The sequence below is a fragment of the Oenanthe melanoleuca genome, chromosome 20 (assembly GCF_029582105.1).
Source record: "Oenanthe melanoleuca isolate GR-GAL-2019-014 chromosome 20, OMel1.0, whole genome shotgun sequence".
In the NCBI taxonomy this organism is placed as follows: Eukaryota; Metazoa; Chordata; class Aves; order Passeriformes; family Muscicapidae; genus Oenanthe; species Oenanthe melanoleuca.
Window position 1 is genome coordinate 5,804,221 of NC_079353.1, and position 24,348 is coordinate 5,828,568.

Genomic DNA, 24,348 nt, shown 5'->3' on the forward strand with positions numbered 1-24,348 from the left:
ATAACAAGAAATTGGGGAGGTTTCCTTCTTTCCAGTTCACAGAGCATCCATTTTGTGATTAGCCTGCTGTGCTGTGCAGAGACAGGAAGATTTCCAGCACTCCTGCTTAGGGCAGGGTCCTCAGTGCAGCTCCTTTGGCCACAAACCAAGCCTTAAAAAAACCCCCAAAAGGCCAAGAATAATAATTTTGATTTGTGTTAAAATGGAGTTAACTTTATTGGAGAATCTGGTGTCAGCTGTGTATCAGGTATTGCTGTATTGCTGGCTGCCTTTTTTTCCCCTTGGTATAAAGGGATTTCTGCTCCCCCAGTGCTGGTGCTGAGGTAATGGGACAACTTGGAGCACAGAATTCCTGGAACAGGGTCCAGGCAAGATGTTTGCATTGATAATTGGGGTCCTTCCAGCCCCTAAGTGGAACCAGACCATCTCCTCAGCCGTTTGTCAATAAACTCACAGTTGTTATTTGTAGCATTCAGTGCATGAGTTCAGTAACCTCCATCTGCCTTTTTGCTTTTTAAACTCTCTTTAGGGAGAGTTTGGCTGTCTGTGATGTCCCAAAGGTTTAACCTAGGGTGCTTGGCTCACTCTAAGTCAAATTTAGAAGATTTAAGCATGGTGTGGACACCTTGGGAAAGACAGGTCAGGAAACAGCATCCTGAACACAAGCACTGAAAACAGCTCCAGATTTTATTGTGTCAAAGCAGGATTTTTTAATTCTGGATCTGAATTCCTTGAAAGCACAGGAGACAAATGCTCACTTCTTTCTCTCCTTCTACTTTTAAAGAAAACTATAGCAGCTTTGAACAAGAACAAAAACCCAGTAGGAATTGCAGAAGAGGTAATTTGTGGTATTTACACATAGGGCAGTGACAACCCTCTCTCCATGCTCTGTGCTTTGTGTTATTAAGATTTGTTGCCCACTTTTTTTGCCCAGAGAAGCTGTAGCTGCCTCATCCCTGGAAGTGTTCAAAGCTGGGTTGGATGAGGCTTGGAGCAACCTGGGATTGTGGAAAGAGTTCCTGTCCATGCAGGCATTGGAATAACATGTGCTGTTAGGCCCCTTCCAATCCAAATCCTTTTGTAATTCTATTATTTAAGTGCTTCCTTGTGGTGTTATCCTTTGGTCTGTATACTGTGATGCTTTTAAACACTTACAAGATTATAAAACAAAACTGCAAAGAGCTAAGAAATACTTGTCTAATGTGCAAAATATTTTGAAAACTATGATTCTTTTCCTCATTTAACTTGACACTTTCAAAGGTATCTGTGTTTCCTGCTGAATGGCAATGCAAGAGTCTGAAACCTCAGTTGTGATGGGAGACTGATGCTGACAGCCCATCCAGATGCAGCTGAAAATCTGGCCTCTGTAACAAGAAATGTCACCGTCAGTCATTCCCTCCTGGCAACGAGGACAAAATCTGTGCAGAAGTTTTGGCAGGGAGCAGGGTGTGTGTCCCAGGTGCTCCTGGTGCTGGGGATCCTTCCCTTAGGAGCTCAGGGCTGGATCCTGCAGCAGCAGTTCATGATTCAGCCTCTGGCCCTGCAAAACTTACAGATGTGCTGCATTTCCTTCAGCACACAAAACACAGCTCCCATCAGTGCACAGGGACGGCTCTCTCAGCTCTTGGTGGGATGTGAGTGAGGCTGGGCTGATCCTGGGCATCCCAGGGTGGATGTGAGTGAGGCTGGGCTGATCCTGAGCATCCCAGGGTGGATGTGAGTGAGGCTGGGCTGATCCTGGGCATCCCAGAGTGGATGTGAGTGAGGCTGGGCTGATCCTGGGCATCCCTGGGTGGATGTGAGTGAGGCTGGGCTGATCCTGGGCATCCCAGGGTGGGATGTGAGTGAGGCTGGGCTGATACTGACCATCCCAGGGTGGGATGTGAGTGAGGCTGGGCTGATCCTGGGCATCCCAGGGTGGATGACCATCCCAAGGAGGAAGTGAGTGAGGCTGGGCTGATCCTGGGCAGTCCCAGGGTGGATGTGAGTGAGGCTGGGCTGATCCTGGGCATCCCAGGGTGGATGTGAGTGAGGCTGGGCTGATCCTGGGCATCCCAGGGTGGGATGTGAATGAGGCTGGGCTGATCCTGGGCATCCCAGGGTGGATGTGAGTGAGGCTGGGCTGATCCTGGGCATCCCAGGGTGGATGTGAGTGAGGCTGGGCTGATCCTGGGCATCCCAGGGTGGGATGTGAGTGAGGCTGGGCTGATCCTGGGCAGTTCCAGGGTGGGATGTGAATGAGGCTGGGCTGATCCTGGGCAGTTCCAGGGTGGGATGTGAATGAGGCTGGGCTGATCCTGGGCATCCCTGGGTGGGATGTGAGTGAGGCTGTTCTGACTCCATCCCAGGCAGTTCCAGGGTGGGAGGGAGCCAGCACTTGTTGCTGCCTTCTAGGAGCTCAGCGTGCAGCCTCGCAGAGATTTTATTTCCTTTCATTCGCAAAGCCCCAGGAGCCGTTCGCTCCTGCCCATAGCAGCAGCCTCTCGCTTTTCACGCTTTATTTGGCCGCGGAAGGGGCCAAGCTGTGCCTGTGGAGAGGGAGGCGAGGGAATCCCATCCCTCTCCCTCTGCTCTCCCTCCCCTTCCTTCTCCCTCCTGCCGTCTGGAACTGAAATCTTCCATCAGCCGGGGAGCAGCCGAGGCGCCAGGGCAGCGTGTCCCAGAATCTCAGAATGTAGCTGGAGCCGTCCGGATCCAGGAGAAGCCGCTCCGAGAGGTCTGTGCCCGTCCCCTCGGGCTGGGATTGCAGGAGAAACGTGCTTTGCTTGCTGGTTTGATTTGCTTTTTTCCTTCTGTGCTGTGGTTGATAGTACAAAACTGCAGGATGCTGCTGCCAGAGGGTACCTGGGTGGGTTTGTTGTTACCTGGGTGGGTTTTCCCCACCTGGAGGTGTGGGTGGGTTCAGCCTGACGGGCTGGGGGAGCTGCCAAAGCTCAGCCTAGAAGTGGAGCTTCCTCCCGACTTTTTTTAGTCTGGTGCTGCGATGTCTGAGACCTTTTGTTCGATAGTGGAACTGAAATAGAGGAACTTTCCAGGAGAAAACAAAAAGGGGTTGATGAATTCGTGTTTTTCAGTCTGTTTTAGGTCCTTTACCCAGCAAAGCACTCGGGGAATGTGGGACAGATTTATCCCCTGCAGTTGGCAGGTCCCTGTCTCTTGTGCAGGGCTGTCCCTGTGTGTCCAGCCGTGAGAGGGACACGAGGTGACATTGCTTCTGCCAGCACCTCTGTGCAGAGACAGTGATGACCTCTGGCATGAGAAAATGTCCCCAAACTGTGACTTTGGAAGATGGAAATAATTCACAATGCCTCCAAATCCTCACCTTTAGTCCTGCTGACTTAAAAATGTGGCAAGCATTTTTTTTTTAATTATTTAACTAAAGCAACTACTTGTAAAATATCCTGTACAAAACCGGGGATCTCTGTCTGCCTGAACCCCCAAATCTCCTCTGAGCACATGGCTGGAGCAAGTGGAAAGTGGTGTGTTCCCAACAGACCCCTATTTTCCAGGCTCTGGAAATACTCACCACTTGCTGCTGTCTCCACATTCCTTGCCTGGGGTGAGTAACAGGAGAGAGGGATCAGCGTGCTGGGGGCTCCCTGCCTGCCAGCAGGCTGCTGCCACTGGGCTCCCTCAGCCTGGCTGGCTGGTGGCACCTCTGATGGCAGAAATGGATGGGGAGGGACCACAGAGTGCTGGAGCTGGGCTTGGGATGTGGCAGGTGAGCTGGGCAGAGGGAGCTCCTCCAAATGTGTGTCTTCCACCTCTTCAGCCAGGTGTATTTGTTATTCCTGACTTACAGGTAGGAAAATGAATGTTGGAGAAGAGGTAGAATGGTGATGGGTTTTCCTCTGAGGTGGCAGAAGAGATGAAGTCCCTGATTATTGCTTTAAAGTTACAGAGCAGATCCACATCCTGGGGTCTGACTGTGCCCAGTCTGGGTTAAAAGCAGGATTTCTGGGAGGGTTGGGAGGCCCTGGCACAGGGAGCCAGAGAAGCTGTGGCTGCCCCATCCCTGGAAGTGTCCAAGGTTGGACAGGGCTTGGAGCAGCCTGGGATAGTGGAAGGTGTCCCCTGGAATGAGGTGAGCTTTAAGGTCCCTTCCAAACTAGTCAGTGATTCTGTGATAACATTGAACTCATCCTTACTGACAGCACAGGGTGGAAGCTCCTGCCTAAATCAGAGCCTGCAGTAAGCCCAGATCAGTGCAGGGCGAAGGAATTTATTTTTCTGGACTTTGGATCCCTGGTTAACATGAACAGATAACACACAATCCAGTGCTTTTGCCAGAGTTTGGCATCCTGTTTGTCAGCAGAGTTGCACAGAAGTTTCAAGGAAATCTAGAGGAGTTTGGTGACATTGCAAAATGGCCAAAATGAAATTTTAGTTTGAGGAATTTGAAAAATGCTGATTTTTTGCCTGCCCTGCTGCAGCCAGGGATGACATCCTGGAGATGACAGTCAGAGTCCTGAAACCCACCTATAAAATGTTTGCTGTTTTTTATAAACAATGACCTCATTTTATTAGCTGGAAAAATAAAGCAAGTGTTTCCCATGGCTAAAGGCTTTGGTTACACTGCAGTTGTTCCATTCATCTTCAATCAAAAAAAAAAAAAAAAAAATCACAGACAGAGAAGGGTGGTGTACAACTCCCTGTTACAACTTGCATGTTCTTCCATTCATTCTTCCAGCAATTTAGATCTGATTTAAACAGATCATGCCTGAGTCACTCACGTGCATATTTATTTTTCCTTGAAATCACTACAAAGCTGCTGTGTTTGAAGGGAAACAGGTTTGAAGGGGGCTCTACATACCTGTCCATCAGGGTGAACAGAAGTGAAATGTCACTGCAGGAGGCAGTGGGTGCAGGGGCTGGCTCTGCCAGGAGCAGTGAGGCTGAAATGTGGAGCACAGAGATGACAAAAGGCCAGCAATGTGAGCCTAAAACCTGCTTTGCTGAGAGCCAGATGAGAGGGTGGCACTGCTCCCATCAGGGTGGTTTTCTGAAATTCCTGACCCAGACTGAATAGCACTGAAATCCAGGCTGGCAGAGCCAGCTGTGGTGCCTGAGGCCCATGGGCTGAGGCTGGCAGTCAGCTTTGGCCATGCTGCTGGGGTTCTTTCTGATCAAACTGATCCTCTGCCATGGCTGAGTCTGTCCTGCCTGCTTTCAGTGTCTTCAGGTGAAATAAAGCAAAACTATCCCAACAAGTCCTGGATATAACTTCTTGGGAATGAAATAATAAATAAACCCCTTCTTCATAAACTGTTCACATACCAACGCCACTGGGTCTGTGGATCCCTCCTGCTGCAAAATTGCTTTATCACAGCAATTAAATCATTAAATCTGTGGTTTGAGGAGCCTGGCTGCCACAGAGTGCTCCTCTCTGTGCTTTTCCCTTGTGATTGGTGTGTGCATCCCAGGGACATGAGGCACGTGCTGTCTGTACACCTGCAATGATTGTGGTCATGATAATCACAAATCACTTCTGTACAGCTTAATCCAGAAGTTATTCTGGAATCTATCTGTCCAGTCGTTTGCCAGTGTGGTTGGGTCTCATGACCAGAGCAGAGCCCATCCCTGTGAGTTCCACTGCTGAGATTGTCCTGCAGTGTCCAGCCAGGAGGAGAGGAGTGCTCCCCACTCTGTTTATAAACACAGTTTAGCCCAAGGCACTGAACAGCCATGTTGGAGAGACCAAAAAGATCAAATAATGTGCAGGGGTGGCAGGAAAATCTGTGTGCTCTTCTCCACCCACCCCCTCAGTGCCATCAATGTGGTGCCTTAAATGAGGATGGAAAAAACTTGGATTTTGATGTGGTGAAATACAACTTTTACTTCTCCTTCCTGACATTTGCCCCTTTGTAGGTCCTGGCCACAATGCTGGTTCACATTTGGTTCTTTCTTGCCTGCCTGCCTGTGGTGAGCCATGTCTGGGGACGAGTGGGCCAAGGTAAGGAGCCCCCTGTTCCCTGTGGTTTGTCTGTCCCTGCAGAGCCCAGCCCTTCCCTTTGGCTGTGGCCAGGGCCATTCCCAAACCAGGCAGGATTCCAGGGGCTGCTGTGCCCTGGTGTCAGCTGCTGAAGCTGCAAACAGCCTTTCCCATCATGAAAAGCAATGAGGGGTCAGGGGGCCCATCTGGGAGAGCCCCTCCATCCCTCCCCACCCCTCCAGGCCTGTCCTCATCTCTGGCAGCAGTTCAGCCACTCCCTTGCATCAGGGATGCATTTCAGCCTGGGCAAGCAGTCAGGGGCTTATGTGACCTGTGGGAGCCTGAGAAACAGAATAAAAAGGGTGTTGCTTCTTCAGGCACTGCACTTTCCTGCTTTGGGGGTTTGTGGTGAGATGTGGTGCAACATCTGGGTCAGAAAGCACGAGGCGATTCCTCCTGTATCACCCTGCTCCCCAGAGTGACCAGAAAATGCTGACAGCACATCAGCACAGCCTTTCTGATGTGGAAGATCCACCTTAATGTTATGTTTGAATGCTCTGTGGAAGAGCACAAAGGTTCCTGGAGAGGTGGTGGCACTGCAGGGCTGGGACAGATGTGTCTCCCTGCTGTGCATCTTCCAGACTTCTGCAGTTGAGCCCGGGCTTAACTCCCTGTGAGCTGGAGAGCAAGGTTACAGCATCAAATAGTGCACATCTAACACAGGGCAAGGAAACAGTGGAGCTTTCATGGCACTGGGGATCATTTGCATCTAGCACATAATGGTGCTTTAGAGGATGATGTCCTTTCTGCTCTGTCTGGGGACATTCTTGTCTTTTTAGCTTCTGGGCTCCTAGAGTGATGCCCAAGAAGCTGGACCACACTTGGCCAAAAGAAGACAGCTCCATGTTTAATCTAACTATGAATTCCCCTCATTGTTCCATGATCTTTTACCATTTCTCTTAGGCATGATTTTGGGATTTGCTTCTTGCCCTTCACCCCTCTTTCCCCTGTTTTCTTTCTTCCTCTTCAGATTTGCCTGGGGTGAGATGTGAATCTGAGCTTTGTTTTCCCAAAATAGTTATCTGCTTGTTGGGCAGCCTGCAGGAAGTCTCTGCAAGGAAAGGTTAAGGCACAGATGTTGGGCTGAGACAAGCAGGAACCTCAGTGCCAGCTCTCACTGCTTTCCTGGGTGGTGACAGCACAGCAGGAGGTGTCTGGGCATCATGCAAGACCAGAGGAGGGAGTTGAGGAGCCCTGGGTGACAGTTTGGCAGCACTGAACAGAAACTCCAGGTCACCCTAAGATTCATTTTTTTTTTGTGAGTAATTGTAAAGGGAAAGAGATTGGTAACAGCTGCAAACGAGGGGAGCACTTGGGTGCAGATGTTTCTAGTGTGCTCACTCACTGCAGATTAGGGCATCCTGCTGGAAAGGCAGCTCTGGGCACAGTGTCAGGAGGAGGGGAGAGAAATCTGCTGAGTTGCCACCCTGCATCCAGCCGAGTGAAAAAGTTTCATATGGTGACATTTGTGTGACAGGAATCATTGATTCAAGGAGTGACACATGAGCTCAGACATCTAGCTGGGCTTAAGAGAGAGCTGTGAAATCTGGAGATGATAAAGGAATGTGCTCTTTCTTCTCTTTACATCCTTGTCTGATACTATTTTTTTTTTCTTCAGGAATTGTCATTTAGTTTGCAGCTCCCTGCAGCAAACTGATACAAGCTGGTGCCCATCAGTTATGGTCCTGCCAGGACCTGTTATTTACACTTTATCAGGTTTTCTTTCTTTTTTTTTTCTCTTTTTTTTTTTTTTTGAACCCAGCTGGTCCTTGGAGCTGCCTCAGAAATGATCATTCTGCAGAAGTGTGGGATCCATCACCTGGGGAATTTCAGTATTTCTCAGCAGCCTGAGCCTGTTGAAGAGCCTTGCTGAGCCCATTTATCTTTTTGTTGCCCTCCCATTTCACATGTTTGCACTGAACATGTTGTAAAAAAAACATTCAGCATGAAAGCTCCTCCAAGACAGGAGGGGTTCAGAGAAGCCCCCAGCTCTGGGGAGGCTGCTTTACCTCTCTGCAGGGGTGTAAAATGAACACCTGAGAACCTCCTCTTTGCACAGAAGGCTCCAGGCCTGCAGAGGTGCAAGGGGATTGCAGGATGCAGCCCCAGGAGATGCTGCCTGGGCTGGGGCAGGTTCCCTTTGTGCTACAACACTCCCATGGCCCTAGAGGAGACAGCACACGAGGGTTTGGAGGGAGGAATTGCACCCAGAGCAGCACGGACACGTCTCCTCCTCCCCAGGGTCAGGCCGGCTGAAACTCACTGTCCTTGCAGAAGACAGGCTCCAGATGAAGTGGAAAGAGACTGAAGGGAGCATCAGTGGCTACAAAATTCGGGTAAAGCCCATGGCAGGTACGTGCTGACACCCTGGACAGGGATTTGTGTGTGACAGAGGGGCTGAGCTGCACCTGGAGCACAGCAGGACCCAAGTGCCAGCATTATTCAGACCTTAGAGGAACAGAGACAAGGCAGAGGGAATTCTCCACAGCCTGCTCTGGCTCCAAGTGTTGGTTTCACTGGGCTGTAGGTGCAGCATGGACAAGGAGCCTTTCTGGAGCAGCCTCTAGTGCCACCCAACACAGCACAGTCCCTTGATCACTCATTCACAGCAAAGAGGTGAAATCCAGCTCTCCCCATCCTAGGGGAAAGGTTCAGCCAGAAACGCTGTTCTGTGGGGCTCTGTGAGACAGAAGTGGAACAGGTTTATTGCCTGGCTCTCCTGTGGGAGCTCCCAGTGATGCCTTGAGGAGCTGGAACAGAGATCACACAGAGTTAAGGGGAATAAAATGGGTATTTGTTGAGAGGTCTGCAAAGGCCACACGCTGGCAGTGCCAGTGCCACAGTGCCTGGATGGCTCTGGGATGGAAGTAAAAGAGAGCTTGGTGATCTCACATCTTTATAGACTTCAGTCTATTTGCATACAGCAATCAACTATCCAATTAATAGTCTCAAATTGGAAGGTTTCATCCTCCTTGCCTCCTGGCTGGCCCTCCCTCCTCTCTTCACGTTGCTCATTCTTAGGGCCTGAAGTTTGAAGAAATTGTCCCTGAGTCAATAGCTGAAATCAGACTATTTTGTCTTCATCACCCTAAGCAGAATAGAAAAGCACACCCAAGCAGAAGAGAAAACTCAGAACTCAAGGCATCACCAGCTCTGCCAGCACTGCAGGGACATGACACGGGAAGGGTTTGACCCTGCTGGTGGGGGCAGCTCATCCCTCTGCCTCCCCAGCCCCACTCCCTGCTCTCAGATGTTGAAGCTGGTGGTGCTGGAAGGACAGGATGGGGCTGGAGACACCCTCAGTGGCGGCTGGCACTCAGTGAGTGGCTCCCAGTGAGCAGGAAAGGGGCAGAGTGCGGGCGGCAGCTCCTGTGATCACCCGCTCCATCTTAGCCCAGCCCCACCTGCTGCCCAGGCTGGATGGAGCAGGAGGCTTCTCATTCCTTCCCTGCCTGCTCCTCCCCGAGCCTCAGCTCAGCACAGATCCATCAGCATCCCGGCAATGCAGGGAATTCCCAGCGGCGCTCCCAGCACATGCCTGGGGCTTCCCCTCTCAGGCTGGGGAGTCTCCAGCCCTGGGCAGGAGCACAGGGATGGCTGGGTCAGAAACACATCCAGATAAAGCTTGCAGATCTTTCTGCAAGGATTTAGGAGCTGCTGTGCCCGCTTTGGGGCAGCAATCACTGCCTTGCTCCCTCTGCTCACTGCCCTGCCAACACAGAAACCCCCCAGTTCTTGCCTGGCCAGCCATCCCAGCCCCAGGACAGGGTCCAACAGCTTGGGACACAGCTCTGGAGGGGTCTGGAGGCAGTGCCAGCCCAAAAATGAGCTGTGCCCTGCAGGCAGCAGCTGCCCTTGGAGAGATGGGGCAGAGACAGCACAGCTGGGATGAGTAAGATGGGTCCAAGCACCAGCAGTGACCTCCAGAGACACCGAGTCACTTCCTCATTCTGTCACACACGACCTCAGCCAGCTGGGTGTTCTCAGTCTTTACACTCTGAGCACCAGCTTTTCACTCAGCAGCTCCTTGGGAAGCTGGTGAGGGTTACACTAATACTGGGTGGGAAGTAATTTTCTAATTTGGGCACATACCAGGGATTTAAAAAAACCCGCCTCAATCTTCCCAACTCTACATTGAGAAAAAGAGTAAAAATCAGAGCTCCTCAAAATTTAAAGCATAAATAGGAGCTGACTATGGTCCCTAGGCAGACATTCCCTGCATTTCAGTGCTGCTTTTGCTATTGTCAGCTTAAATTTGAGTTCTGACATGCTCTGAACTGTGGCTTCATCCCACCTCAGGGGACTCGGAGCAAGAAGTCATGCTGAAAACCAAGACTCCCAAAGCCACAGTGGGAGGGCTGAGCCCCACCAAGGAATACACCCTGCAGGTCTACGTGCTCAATGGCTCCCAGGAAGCCCTGTTTGCCAAGAGGAAATTTGTGAGTAAGTGGAGAGGGCTGAATTTTGCCACTCAGAGCTCCTGAGGCTGTTGGGGATGTGGCTGCTCAGAGCCCATCCTCTGGCACACGCCCTGCAGGCTGCTTGGCAATCACACAGCCTGGTGCTATTTCTGTTGGAAGGCTGGAAAGGGAGATGGGGAAGACCCAGGGGATGAGGGACTGTGGCTCACAGGCCTCTCTAGATGGGTGATTTCTCTGGTTTTGGTCTTCCTACAGTAGAGGAGCTCAAAAATGCATCGCAGACTAGAAATAACCGGAGGAACGCAGGAGCTGTGTCAGGAAAGAACCTCACCTCCTCGGGGGGCTCAGCAGCTGAGCACAGTGAGGGGGCAGAGGCCACCCCCCCAGCCCTGGACACTGCCCTGTCACAGACAGGTGGGTGCTCTCACCATCCTGGAATCACTGGGGTTGATTTTGAGCCACCATAGCCTGTGCCATGCTAACACAGCTGGAGCATTCAGCTCTCCCTAAAACCATTCCCATTTTCTCCCTGCAATCTCCCTTCATCAGAGATATTCTTTCAGAGAGCCCTGCTAGCCTAATCTCATCCTTTGCATCCAATTCTTAGCTACAGAAACACAGTAAACCACTTAAAAATATTTGCCCCTCATTTCAGCCAAGCTGAAAACGCACATCCAGGTATCCAAATTCAGCAAACTTGTCCTTCAAGTGAATGTGGGTCCTTTGAGAACAGGCTGCTCCCTGAGCACTGGGGCTGTTGGTGCTTTTTTCCCTAAGCTCCATGTCCCAGGGCTGCAGGTGCTCTGCAAGAAGGATTTCCTCAACTTCCCTGGCTCAGGACTGTGTGTAACCACAGAGTCTCATGTTTCCATGAGCTCAAAAGGGAATTACACCTGTTGATGGAAGAAAGATCCATCAGGGCCATTATCCAAAAAGTCTTGCACTAGCCCAGGGTGTTTGCAAGCCACAGATTGCTGAGCTCTGCAGAGCAACTGGGTATGAGGTGCCATGAGATGTTTTCCCTGATTTATATTTTATAAACATTCATTGTTTTTCATCATGGAAGATAATGGGAAGGACTTGCTGGTGTGATCCATTTTTAGCTCCTGAGCACACATGCAGCCCTCTCAGAGAGGTATGAGTGAAGGTGGTGTCAGTCTATCCATCTATTTCCATAAACTTGTTGTAATTTTACCCTCTCTGAGCTCCCTACACCTGTGCCAAATGTGGCTTAAATCAGCTGAGGAGTGGGGCTGCATGGGGATAACACAGTTAGGGACAATGGGATTTTTCTCTTTGGAGCACAGCAAAGGACAGAGCTGAAAAGAAAAGGCAGAAGGGGATTCAGCCAAAGAGCTCAGGTGAAACGACAAGAAACCAGCCCAGTGTGGAGGCCAGTGTGACAGAAACAACATCAACAGCCCCGAAATCATCCCCACACACTGCTGCAAAGGTGGAACAAGAGCCTCCAGGAAAAGAAAAACCCCCAAAGGATTCACTGAGGCGAGGTGAGAGAGGATTCAAACATGTCTTGCTCCTTCTTCCCTGTATTTTCACTAACACTCATTGAATTCAAGCTTTCCAGCCCACCCTCTGCCCCCCCAGAGTACACTGCTGCTGGTTGTGCTTCCAATTACTGGGTCATGCTTTGGGAGCTGTCAGAGCTCACTGGAGAAATTTGGAGTTCTGTAGAGCAATGTGAATTCTCAGGAAAGCTGGAGTTAGGCCAAAAATTCCTTCCAGATGATTTAATTTATTGATTTTAATTGATTTGGCACCATTCTCTCTTCATGTTGTCATCTCCCCCTGCTTCTGGCAGATTCATGTAAGCATTTGTTCTCCAGCAGAGCATCCCCAGCCATGGACCTTTCCAAGGTGTTTCCTTTCCAAACACCAGGGGTGCTTGTTACCCAGCCTGCTCCTCCTTCTGGGCTTGTTCTTTGTGTTTCACAGATAACTGATCTGTGAGAATCCTTCAGATGCAGTTGAGATTGTGGTGGCTCCCAGCTCTGCTGAAGTGGTGGGAAAGGGATGGGCCAGAGCATCCCCTTTGGCCCAGCAGAAATCCATCTCTGTGATAGAAGACATTCCTGATAAATCTTAATGGGATCATCTGTTTTCCCTCCACCAAAAATAGAAAATTCCCCATCTGAGAAATCCTCAAGGAAGATGCATTCAATTAGCAACATGCCTTATCTTATCCTCTGCTGAGCTGAAGGCCTGGGGTGGGGAGGGAGGCAGAGCTGGAGCATCCATGGTGCCAGCAGGTTTTTACAGAGAGATTGGATTTAATATTAAGCCATGAAATAATTGTAGCCCACGGGGGATCTCGTGATGGAATGGAATTAAGCAATCACCTGCAATTCTTGGAGACTTAAGCTAGATAAAAGGAAGCACTGGGCTGGGGCAGAGATGGAATGGAGCTGACAGCTTGCAGAGGGCAGTGCTTGGGTTAGCACATGCTTCCTGACAGCTTTAACCCCTTCTTTGCAGAGGTGCAGCACTCCATTTCGAGGTGCTGGGATGGGTTACCCTCGGCTCTGTGGTTTTCACAGGCTGCTGGCATGTGCCAGACTGGCAGATGGTCCATTCCACCATCCAGACAAGGCCTTGCACAGCAGATTTGCTTTTCATCTTTAAACTGAAGCAGGTTTTCCTCCTTACAATTGCTTCCCTCAGTATCAAACCTTTTCCCCCAGGCTCCCAGTTTCAGTGTGACACACCTGCAGTGATTGATATTGTCCTGCTTGTGGATGGGTCCTGGAGCATCGGGCGCAACAATTTCAAGCTCATTAAGGAGTTCCTGAGCAATTTGATTTCCCCATTCAGCATTGCAGAAGACAAGATAAGAGTAGGTAGGACATGCTCCTGTCTCCTGACCTTGGGATGTTGATGTTTGAAGGGGCCTTGGTCTCTTGTGGTTATGTGCTCCTTTTGGGAGCTGCTGTTTCTTTAGGGTGGTATCCTAGAGCTGCTCTTGGAAGCTTTTCCCATCTGGCAGCAAGCTCTGGCCTCTAGTGGCTGTGAAAAATATCTGCACAATGAACAGAAGCGCTGTCTTTGGGCAGCCCTAGGTCAGGGGTGATGCTGAGATACTTTTGGGATTTGCTGCCATCTCTGATGAGCTGCTCAGCCACCAATGCACTGGGTGCAGTGGCAATGCCCCACTGGGGCTGCTGTGAGCTCAGCAGGGAATGGGGCTGCCTCCAGCTCTGACTGATGCTGACAGCCAGGCTGTACATGAAATAGGATGGTATAAATCATTCTTAGCCTTTGCAGCTGATGGTTTGACCCAGATTAACCTTATCAAATACCTCTGATTATCCTGGCAGGGGTGTGTATCCTGTACCCCATGGGGTCTGAGGCATTGCTTTGCTGCCAGCACGGCAGGACTGTAGAATCATAGAATTGTGGAATATCCTGATTTGGGAGGCACCCACAAGGATCATTGGGTCCAAGTCCTGGCCCTGCACAGAGCACCCCAAGGATCCCACCCTGTGCCTGAGATCACTGTCCAAATATTCCTTGAGCTCTATGGGGCCTGGGGCTGTGACCACTGCCCTGGGGAACGTGTTCAGTGCCCCACCACCCTCTGGGGGAAGAACCTTTTCACCATATCCAGCCTAAACCTCCCCTGACTCAACTTCAGCTCTTCAGAACCACACAGAGAAGGGGAGTTAGAAGCCCCAACTGCTCACCCCATCCCTGTCATCATTTTGTGCCATCCTCCCTGCCAGTCCTCACACCAGTCCCCAGAGTGGGGCTCCTGCAGCTCCCCTGGGCTGGCTGGCTGCCCACAGCTCCTGTCTTGCCCAGGGCTGTCCCAGTACAGCAGTGACCCCCGCACTGAGTGGGATCTGAGCGCTTTCTCCACGAGGGAGCAGCTGCTGGAGGCCGTGAGGAGCCTGCGGTACAAGGGTGGCAACACCTTCACAGGTAACTGTGCCTTGAGGGCTCTGAGCAGCCACGGGGGAACTGTTCCCAGGTGATGTGCTCTCTGGGGACTGTGGCTGCTGGGGGGCAGAGAAAACAGAAAAATGCACGGGGGATTTTTTGGCAGGCTGTGGCACAACCTCCATCTCTGCCCCTCCCCAGGTCTAGCACTCACCCACGTCCTGGAGCAGAATCTGAAACCAGAGGCTGGTGCCCGGCTGGAGGCTGAGAAGTTGGTAATCCTCCTGACTGATGGGAAATCCCAGGATGATGCCAACCTGGCTGCTCAGACCTTGAAAAACCTGGGCATAGAGATATTTGCCATTGGTAAGATCACAGCCATTGGTAAGCTATAAGACAAAGCCAACCTGGTCTTGGTCATGAAATTGAAGGTTATGTTCCCTCAATTTTCACAGAAGCCTGAGGCTGTAGAACTGAGGTAGTGGGTGAGAGTTCATTGCATTGTGGCTCAGATGAAAATTAACTCATTTATTCAGCCCAGGCAGTGTCTTCAAAGGATAATATTTTTTTTTTTTTGAGAAAGTATTCACATGAGAGATTTCACACCTACCATGTAAAGACCTTTGGGAGCCTCAGGGACCAGTGGCATGAAAACAATGTTCTCAGCTGTGGAATTAGGCAAGAGAACATTGTATTGGGGATGGCAGGAGACCTCCTGTATAATTACTGCCTCTCACAACTTCCCATTTCTCTGAATAACAACATTATCTGCTTTTCACTGTCTGGCAGCAGCACTGAGACACAGAATGGCCTTGAGCAGCTCTGGCCTTGAGGACCACACGAGGTCTGCAGGAGATTGATACTTGAGCAATAAACTCCCCTTAAACTGCAATCTCCAAAGGTTTTAGTGCTGATTTCTGTTGGTAAAATGCAAGTGAGATTTATTAAATAGGGTTATGCAGGTAAGTGGCTTTTCTGGAGGGAGGAGAGCAGCTGAGCCTCCTGGGATGGTGTTAGGGAACCTTGAACCTAGCTCTGGGAAGCAAAATGAGTTGTGCTGTGGAGTTTGGTCAGCAGAGAGTTAATGAGGATGGGGAGTGAAGGATGGGGATGGAGGATGCTGTGTGATGGAGAAGCTCTGTTATATAAACGGGCTGCTTTTTGCTCATCCCAGCTCTGCTGAAATGCAATGTGATGTTCTGATGAACAACAGGCTCTCTGTGGGGAGCGCTGGCACCTCATAAATATAAAATGCTTGTTTGCACATTCAATCTCCCATCCGTTTATGCCAACTGCCTCTGGCTTGAAAAATATCTACCTTTCTGCTAGCAAAAGCTGCAGGTGGTGAGGAGGCAGGAGAACAGAAAGGAGATTCACCAGGCTGTGGCTGTCTGATTAGGAACGGCGAATAATGCAGCAGCACACGCTGCTTCTTCCAAGCAGCAGGAAAGAGTGATTTATTGAAAAGCCATGGCATTTATACAGGATAGATCCTGCAAAACAAAGTAGAAAAGACTCATTGGTCCGAGAAGGCAACACCTCTTTGAAAACATGCCTTCTGCAAAACATCACACGGCTCGGTGGTCAACACCAGGTGTCTATCTGTGCTGCTTTTTCTTCCTGCTCTTGTTTTGTCTCTGAGAAAAATCCCCAGCCTGGGAAAGGTCTGGGCTGGAGCTGAGAAAGCAATTGCATTATATACAATACAATTGTATATAAAATTGTATTATATATTGTACAATTTATATATATATAATATATAATCTGTATTACATTATATTATATTATATTATATTATATTATATTATATTATATTATATTATATTATATTATATTATATTATATTATATTATATTATATTATATTATATTATATTATATTATATTATATTAATGGTATAATATATTGTAAACACAGCCTGGGAAAAAAAAAATCCAGACTGCATTTTTCCACGACTCTTCAGCAGTGTCCACACCAGGCTGTCTCCAGGCCACTGAAGGTGTTCTGAGCTGGAAGATCCTCGTGGGCTGGGCTGAGGTGGTTGCTGCAGGAGAGGCCAGGGCCAGTGGGACAGCAGGAGTGTGTGGGAGAGCAGGGTGGTGCTGAGCCCGGGCTGTGAGCGCTGTGCTGCTGCCCGCAGTCCCTGAGCTGGCTCTCTGTGCAGGGGTGAAGAACGCGGACGAGGCGGAGCTGAGGCAGGTGGCCTCGGAGCCGCTGGAGCTCACCGTCTACAACGTGCTGGACTTCCCCCTGCTCAGCTCCCTGGTGGGCAGACTCACACGGGTCCTGTGCGCCAGGATCAAAGAGAGGAGCCACAAGGAAACCACAGGTGAAGTGGGACCTGCTGGGTGAGGGCTGAGCTTCCTGCTGCTCGCTATCCTCCTTCCTCCTGGGGGATAAAATCACCTAACGATAGCAACTACCATCATAGAGAGAAGGGCCTTCCCTTCCCTTCCCTTCCCTTCCCTTCCCTTCCCTTCCCTTCCCTTCCCTTCCCTTCCCTTCCCTTCCCTTCCCTTCCCTTCCCTTCCCTTCCCTTCCCTTCCCTTCCCTTCCCTTCCCTTCCCTTCCCTTCCCTTCCCTTCCCTTCCCTTCCCTTCCCTTCCCTTCCCTTCCCTTCCCTTCCCTTCCCTTCCCTTCCCTTCCCTTCCCTTCCTTCCCTTCCCTTCCCTTCCCTTCCCTTCCCTTCCCTTCCCTTCCCTTCCCTTCCCTTCCCTTCCCTTCCCTTCCCTTCCCATCCCTTCCCTTCCCTTCCCTTCCCTTCCCTTCCCTTCCCTTCCCTTCCCTTCCCTTCCCTTCCCTTCCCTTCCCTTCCCTTCCCTTCCCTTCCCTTCCCTTCCCTTCCCTTCCCTTCCCTTCCCTTCCCTTCCCTTCCCTTCCCTTCCCTTCCCTTCCCTTCCCTTCCCTGAAACTTCCCTTCCCTGAAACTTCCCTTCCCTTCCCTTCCCTTCCCTTCCCTTCCCTTCCCTTCCCTTCCCTTCCCTTCCCTTCCCTTCCCTTCCCTTCCCTTCCCTTCCCTTCCCTTCCCTTCCCTTCCCTTCCCTTCCCTTCCCTTCCCTTCCCTTCCCTTCCCTTCCCTTCCCTTCCCTTCCCTTCCCTTCCCTTCCCTTCCCTTCCCTTCCCTTCCCTTCCCTTCCCTTCCCTTCCCTTCCCTTCCCTGAAACTTCCCTTCCCTGAAACTTCCCTTCCCTTCCCTTCCCTTCCCTTCCCTTCCCTTCCCTTCCCTTCCCTTCCCTTCCCTTCCCTTCCCTTCCCTTCCCTTCCCTTCCCTTCCCTTCCCTTCCCTTCCCTTCCCTTCCCTTCCCTTCCCTTCCCTTCCCTTCCCTTCCCTTCCCTTCCCTTCCCTTCCCTTCCCTTCCCTTCCCTTCCCTGAAACTTCCCTTCCCTGAAACTTCCCTTCCCTTCCCTTCCCTGAAACTTCCCTTCCCTTCCCTTCCCTTCCCTTCCCTTCCCTTCCCTTCCCTTCCCTTCCCTGAAACTTCCCTTCCCTTCCCTTCCCTTCCCTTCCCTTCCCTTCCCTTCCCTTCCCTTCCCTTCCCTTCCCTTCCCTTCCCTTCCCTTCCCTTCCCTTCCCTTCCCTTCCCTTCCCTTCCCTTCCCTTCCCTTCCCTTCCCTTCCCTTCCCTTCCCTTCCCTTCCCTTCCCTTCCCTTCCCTTCCCTTCCCTTCCCTTCCCTTCCCTTCCCTTCCCTTCCCTTCCCTTCCCTTCCCTTCCCTTCCCTTCCCTTCCCTTCCCTTCCCTTCCCTTCCCTTCCCTTCCCTTCCCTTCCCTTCCCTTCCCTTCCCTGAAACTTCCCTGAAACTTCCCTTCCCTTCCCTGAAACTTCCCTTCCCTTCCCTGAAACTTCCCTTCCCTGAAACTTCCCTTCCCTTCCCTTCCCTTCCCTTCCCTTCCCTTCCCTTCCCTTCCCTTCCCTTCCCTTCCCTTCCCTTCCCTTCCCTTCCCTGAAACTTCCCTTCCCTGAAACTTCCCTGAAACTTCCCTTCCCTTCCCTTCCCTGAAACTTCCCTTCCCTTCCCTTCCCTTCCCTTCCCTTCCCTTCCCTTCCCTTCCCTTCCCTTCCCTTCCCTTCCCTTCCCTTCCCTTCCCTTCCCTTCCCTTCCCTTCCCTTCCCTTCCCTTCCCTTCCCTTCCCTTCCCTTCCCTTCCCTTCCCTTCCCTTCCCTTCCCTTCCCTTCCCTTCCCTTCCCTTCCCTTCCCTTCCCTTCCCTTCCCTTCCCTTCCCTTCCCTTCCCTTCCCTTCCCTGAAACTTCCCTGAAACTTCCCTTCCCTTCCCTTCCCTGAAACTTCCCTTCCCTTCCCTTCCCTTCCCTTCCCTTCCCTTCCCTTCCCTTCCCTTCCCTTCCCTGAAACTTCCCTTCCCTTCCCTTCCCTTCCCTTCCCTTCCCTTCCCTTCCCTTCCCTTCCCTTCCCTTCCCTTCCCTTCCCTTCCCTTCCCTTCCCTTCCCTTCCCTTCCCTTCCCTTCCCTTCCCTTCCCTTCCCTTCCCTTCCCTTCCCTTCCCTTCCCTTCCCTTCCCTTCCCTTCCCTTCCCTTCCCTTCCCTTCCCTTCCCTTCCCTTCCCTTCCCTTCCCTTCCCTTCCCTTCCCTTCCCTTCCCTTCCCTTCCCTTCCCTGAAACTTCCCTTCCCTTCCCTGAAACTTCCCTTCCCTTCCCTGAAACTTCCCTTCCCTTCCCTTCCCTGAAACTTCCCTTCCCTTCCCTTCCCTTCCCTTCCCTTCCCTTCCCTTCCCTTCCCTTCCCTTCCCTTCCCTTCCCTTCCCTTCCCTTCCCTTCCCTTCCCTTCCCTTCCCTTCCCTTCCCTTCCCTTCCCTTCCCTTCCCTTCCCTTCCCTTCCCTTCCCTTCCCTTCCCTTCCCTTCCCTTCCCTTCCCTTCCCTTCCCTTCCCTTCCCTTCCCTTCCCTTCCCTTCCCTTCCCTTCCCTTCCCTTCCCTGAAACTTCCCTGAAACTTCCCTTCCCTTCCCTTCCCTGAAACTTCCCTTCCCTTCCCTGAAACTTCCCTTCCCTTCCCTTCCCTTCCCTTCCCTTCCCTTCCCTTCCCTTCCCTTCCCTTCCCTTCCCTTCCCTTCCCTTCCCTTCCCTTCCCTTCCCTTCCCTTCCCTTCCCTTCCCTTCCCTTCCCTTCCCTTCCCTTCCCTTCCCTTCCCTTCCCTTCCCTTCCCTTCCCTTCCCTTCCCTTCCCTTCCCTGAAACTTCCCTGAAACTTCCCTTCCCTTCCCTTCCCTTCCCTTCCCTTCCCTTCCCTTCCCTTCCCTTCCCTGAAAATTCCCTTCCCTTCCCTTCCCTTCCCTTCCCTTCCCTTCCCTTCCCTTCCCTTCCCTTCCCTTCCCTTCCCTTCCCTTCCCTTCCCTTCCCTTCCCTTCCCTTCCCTTCCCTTCCCTTCCCTTCCCTTCCCTTCCCTTCCCTTCCCTTCCCTTCCCTTCCCTTCCCTTCCCTTCCCTTCCCTTCCCTTCCCTTCCCTTCCCTTCCCTTCCCTTCCCTGAAACTTCCCTGAAACTTCCCTGAAACTTCCCTGAAACTTCCCTGAAACTTCCCTGAAACTTCCCTGAAACTTCCCTGAAACTTCCCTGAAACTTCCCTGAAACTTCCCTTCCCTGAAACTTCCCTTCCCTTCCCTTCCCTTCCCTTCCCTTCCCTTCCCTTCCCTTCCCTTCCCTTCCCTTCCCTTCCCTTCCCTTCCCTTCCCTTCCCTTCCCTTCCCTTCCCTTCCCTTCCCTTCCCTTCCCTTCCCTTCCCTTCCCTTCCCTTCCCTTCCCTTCCCTTCCCTTACCCTTCCCTTCCCTTCCCTTCCCTTCCCTTCCCTTCCCTTCCCTTCCCTTCCCTTCCCTTCCCTGAAACTTCCCTTCCCTTCCCTTCCCTGAAACTTCCCTTCCCTTCCCTTCCCTGAAACTTCCCTTCCCTTCCCTTCCCTGAAACTTCCCTTCCCTTCCCTTCCCTTCCCTTCCCTTCCCTTCCCTTCCCTTCCCTTCCCTTCCCTTCCCTTCCCTTCCCTGAAACTTCCCTTCCCTTCCCTTCCCTGAAACTTCCCTTCCCTTCCCTTCCCTTCCCTTCCCTTCCCTTCCCTTCCCTTCCCTTCCCTTCCCTTCCCTTCCCTTCCCTTCCCTTCCCTTCCCTTCCCTTCCCTTCCCTTCCCTTCCCTTCCCTTCCCTTCCCTTCCCTTCCCTTCCCTTCCCTTCCCTTCCCTTCCCTTCCCTTCCCTTCCCTTCCCTTCCCTTCCCTTCCCTTCCCTTCCCTTCCCTTCCCTTCCCTTCCCTTCCCTTCCCTTCCCTTCCCTTCCCTTCCCTTCCCTTCCCTTCCCTTCCCTGAAACTTCCCTTCCCTGAAACTTCCCTTCCCTTCCCTTCCCTTCCCTTCCCTTCCCTGAAACTTCCCTTCCCTGAAACTTCCCTTCCCTTCCCTTCCCTTCCCTTCCCTTCCCTTCCCTTCCCTTCCCTTCCCTTCCCTTCCCTTCCCTTCCCTTCCCTTCCCTTCCCTTCCCTTCCCTTCCCTTCCCTTCCCTTCCCTTCCCTTCCCTTCCCTTCCCTTCCCTTCCCTTCCCTTCCCTTCCCTTCCCTGAAACTTCCCTGAAACTTCCCTTCCCTTCCCTTCCCTTCCCTTCCCTTCCCTTCCCTTCCCTTCCCTTCCCTTCCCTTCCCTTCCCTTCCCTTCCCTTCCCTTCCCTTCCCTGAAACTTCCCTTCCCTTCCCTTCCCTTCCCTTCCCTTCCCTTCCCTTCCCTTCCCTTCCCTTCCCTTCCCTTCCCTTCCCTTCCCTTCCCTTCCCTTCCCTGAAACTTCCCTGAAACTTCCCTGAAACTTCCCTTCCCTTCCCTTCCCTTCCCTGAAACTTCCCTTCCCTTCCCTTCCCTTCCCTGAAACTTCCCTGAAACTTCCCTGAAACTTCCCTGAAACTTCCCTGAAACTTCCCTGAAACTTCCCTGAAACTTCCCTTCCCTTCCCTTCCCTGAAACTTCCCTTCCCTTCCCTTCCCTTCCCTTCCCTTCCCTTCCCTTCCCTTCCCTTCCCTTCCCTTCCCTTCCCTTCCCTTCCCTTCCCTTCCCTTCCCTTCCCTTCCCTTCCCTTCCCTTCCCTTCCCTTCCCTTCCCTTCCCTTCCCTTCCCTTCCCTTCCCTTCCCTTCCCTTCCCTTCCCTGAAACTTCCCTTCCCTTCCCTGAAACTTCCCTTCCCTTCCCTTCCCTTCCCTTCCCTTCCCTTCCCTTCCCTTCCCTTCCCTTCCCTTCCCTTCCCTTCCCTTCCCTTCCCTTCCCTTCCCTTCCCTTCCCTTCCCTTCCCTTCCCTTCCCTTCCCTTCCCTTCCCTTCCCTGAAACTTCCCTTCCCTGAAACTTCCCTTCCCTTCCCTTCCCTTCCCTTCCCTTCCCTTCCCTTCCCTTCCCTTCCCTTCCCTTCCCTTCCCTTCCCTTCCCTTCCCTTCCCTTCCCTTCCCTTCCCTTCCCTTCCCTTCCCTTCCCTTCCCTTCCCTTCCCTTCCCTTCCCTTCCCTTCCCTTCCCTTCCCTTCCCTTCCCTTCCCTGAAACTTCCCTTCCCTGAAACTTCCCTTCCCTGAAACTTCCCTTCCCTTCCCTTCCCTTCCCTTCCCTTCCCTTCCCTTCCCTTCCCTTCCCTTCCCTTCCCTTCCCTTCCCTTCCCTTCCCTTCCCTTCCCTTCCCTTCCCTTCCCTTCCCTTCCCTTCCCTTCCCTTCCCTTCCCTTCCCTTCCCTTCCCTTCCCTGAAACTTCCCTGAAACTTCCCTGAAACTTCCCTGAAACTTCCCTGAAACTTCCCTGAAACTTCCCTGAAACTTCCCTGAAACTTCCCTGAAACTTCCCTTCCCTGAAACTTCCCTTCCCTGAAACTTCCCTTCCCTGAAACTTCCCTTCCCTGAAACTTCCCTTCCCTTCCCTTCCCTTCCCTTCCCTTCCCTTCCCTTCCCTTCCCTTCCCTTCCCTTCCCTTCCCTTCCCTTCCCTTCCCTTCCCTTCCCTTCCCTTCCCTTCCCTTCCCTTCCCTTCCCTTCCCTTCCCTTCCCTTCCCTTCCCTTCCCTTCCCTTCCCTTCCCTTCCCTTCCCTTCCCTTCCCTTCCCTTCCCTTCCCTTCCCTTCCCTTCCCTTCCCTTCCCTTCCCTTCCCTTCCCTTCCCTTCCCTTCCCTTCCCTTCCCTTCCCTTCCCTTCCCTGAAACTTCCCTGAAACTTCCCTTCCCTGAAACTTCCCTGAAACTTCCCTGAAACTTCCCTGAAACTTCCCTGAAACTTCCCTGAAACTTCCCTGAAACTTCCCTGAAACTTCCCTTCCCTTCCCTGAAACTTCCCTTCCCTTCCCTTCCCTTCCCTTCCCTTCCCTTCCCTTCCCTTCCCTTCCCTTCCCTTCCCTTCCCTTCCCTTCCCTTCCCTTCCCTTCCCTTCCCTTCCCTTCCCTTCCCTGTCCCTTCCCTTCCCTTCCCTTCCCTTCCCTTCCCTTCCCTTCCCTTCCCTTCCCTTCCCTTCCCTTCCCTTCCCTGAAACTTCCCTGAAACTTCCCTTCCCTTCCCTTCCCTTCCCTTCCCTTCCCTTCCCTTCCCTTCCCTTCCCTTCCCTTCCCTTCCCTTCCCTTCCCTTCCCTTCCCTTCCCTTCCCTTCCCTTCCCTTCCCTTCCCTTCCCTTCCCTTCCCTTCCCTTCCCTTCCCTTCCCTTCCCTTCCCTTCCCTTCCCTTCCCTTCCCTTCCCTTCCCTTCCCTTCCCTTCCCTTCCCTTCCCTTCCCTTCCCTTCCCTTCCCTGAAACTTCCCTTCCCTGAAACTTCCCTTCCCTTCCCTGAAACTTCCCTGAAACTTCCCTTCCCTTCCCTTCCCTTCCCTTCCCTTCCCTTCCCTTCCCTTCCCTTCCCTTCCCTTCCCTTCCCTTCCCTTCCCTTCCCTTCCCTTCCCTTCCCTTCCCTTCCCTTCCCTTCCCTTCCCTTCCCTTCCCTTCCCTTCCCTTCCCTTCCCTTCCCTTCCCTTCCCTTCCCTTCCCTTCCCTTCCCTTCCCTTCCCTTCCCTTCCCTTCCCTTCCCTTCCCTTCCCTTCCCTTCCCTTCCCTTCCCTTCCCTTCCCTTCCCTTCCCTTCCTTTCCCTTCCCTTCCCTTCCCTTCCCTTCCCTTCCCTTCCCTTCCCTTCCCTTCCCTTCCCTTCCCTTCCCTTCCCTTCCCTTCCCTTCCCTTCCCTTCCCTTCCCTTCCCTTCCCTGTCCCTTCCCTTCCCTTCCCTTCCCTTCCCTTCCCTTCCCTTCCCTGAAACTTCCCTTCCCTGAAACTTCCCTTCCCTGAAACTTCCCTTCCCTTCCCTTCCCTTCCCTTCCCTTCCCTTCCCTTCCCTTCCCTTCCCTTCCCTTCCCTTCCCTTCCCTTCCCTGAAACTTCCCTTCCCTTCCCTTCCCTTCCCTTCCCTTCCCTTCCCTTCCCTTCCCTTCCCTTCCCTTCCCTTCCCTTCCCTTCCCTTCCCTTCCCTTCCCTTCCCTTCCCTTCCCTTCCCTTCCCTTCCCTTCCCTTCCCTTCCCTTCCCTTCCCTTCCCTTCCCTTCCCTTCCCTTCCCTTCCCTTCCCTTCCCTTCCCTTCCCTTCCCTTCCCTTCCCTTCCCTTCCCTTCCCTTCCCTTCCCTTCCCTTCCCTTCCCTTCCCTTCCCTTCCCTTCCCTTCCCTTCCCTTCCCTTCCCTTCCCTTCCCTGAAACTTCCCTGAAACTTCCCTTCCCTTCCCTTCCCTGAAACTTCCCTTCCCTTCCCTTCCCTGAAACTTCCCTTCCCTTCCCTTCCCTTCCCTTCCCTTCCCTTCCCTTCCCTTCCCTTCCCTTCCCTTCCCTTCCCTTCCCTTCCCTTCCCTTCCCTTCCCTTCCCTTCCCTTCCCTGAAACTTCCCTTCCCTTCCCTTCCCTTCCCTTCCCTTCCCTTCCCTTCCCTTCCCTTCCCTTCCCTTCCCTTCCCTTCCCTTCCCTTCCCTTCCCTTCCCTTCCCTTCCCTTCCCTTCCCTTCCCTTCCCTTCCCTTCCCTTCCCTTCCCTTCCCTTCCCTTCCCTTCCCTTCCCTTCCCTTCCCTTCCCTTCCCTTCCCTTCCCTTCCCTTCCCTTC

The 24,348-nt window shown here is 52.5% G+C and overlaps 1 protein-coding gene across 1 annotated transcript in view; it reads left to right on the forward strand.

The window, feature by feature from the left end:
- The first annotated feature begins 2,415 nt into the window (after nt 1-2,415).
- COL20A1 (collagen type XX alpha 1 chain) overlaps nt 2,416-24,348 on the forward strand; it is a 61,706-nt gene continuing 39,773 nt past the window's right edge. Inside the window, exons 1-10 of the mRNA XM_056507383.1 lie at nt 2,416-2,716; nt 5,869-5,953; nt 8,234-8,344; nt 10,292-10,435; nt 10,669-10,827; nt 11,721-11,921; nt 13,113-13,268; nt 14,230-14,349; nt 14,509-14,673; nt 16,472-16,636. Coding sequence (XP_056363358.1) covers nt 5,881-5,953; nt 8,234-8,344; nt 10,292-10,435; nt 10,669-10,827; nt 11,721-11,921; nt 13,113-13,268; nt 14,230-14,349; nt 14,509-14,673; nt 16,472-16,636 — 1,294 coding nt within the window. The 5' untranslated portion in view covers nt 2,416-2,716; nt 5,869-5,880. The remainder of the gene's footprint in view (nt 2,717-5,868; nt 5,954-8,233; nt 8,345-10,291; nt 10,436-10,668; nt 10,828-11,720; nt 11,922-13,112; nt 13,269-14,229; nt 14,350-14,508; nt 14,674-16,471; nt 16,637-24,348) is intronic.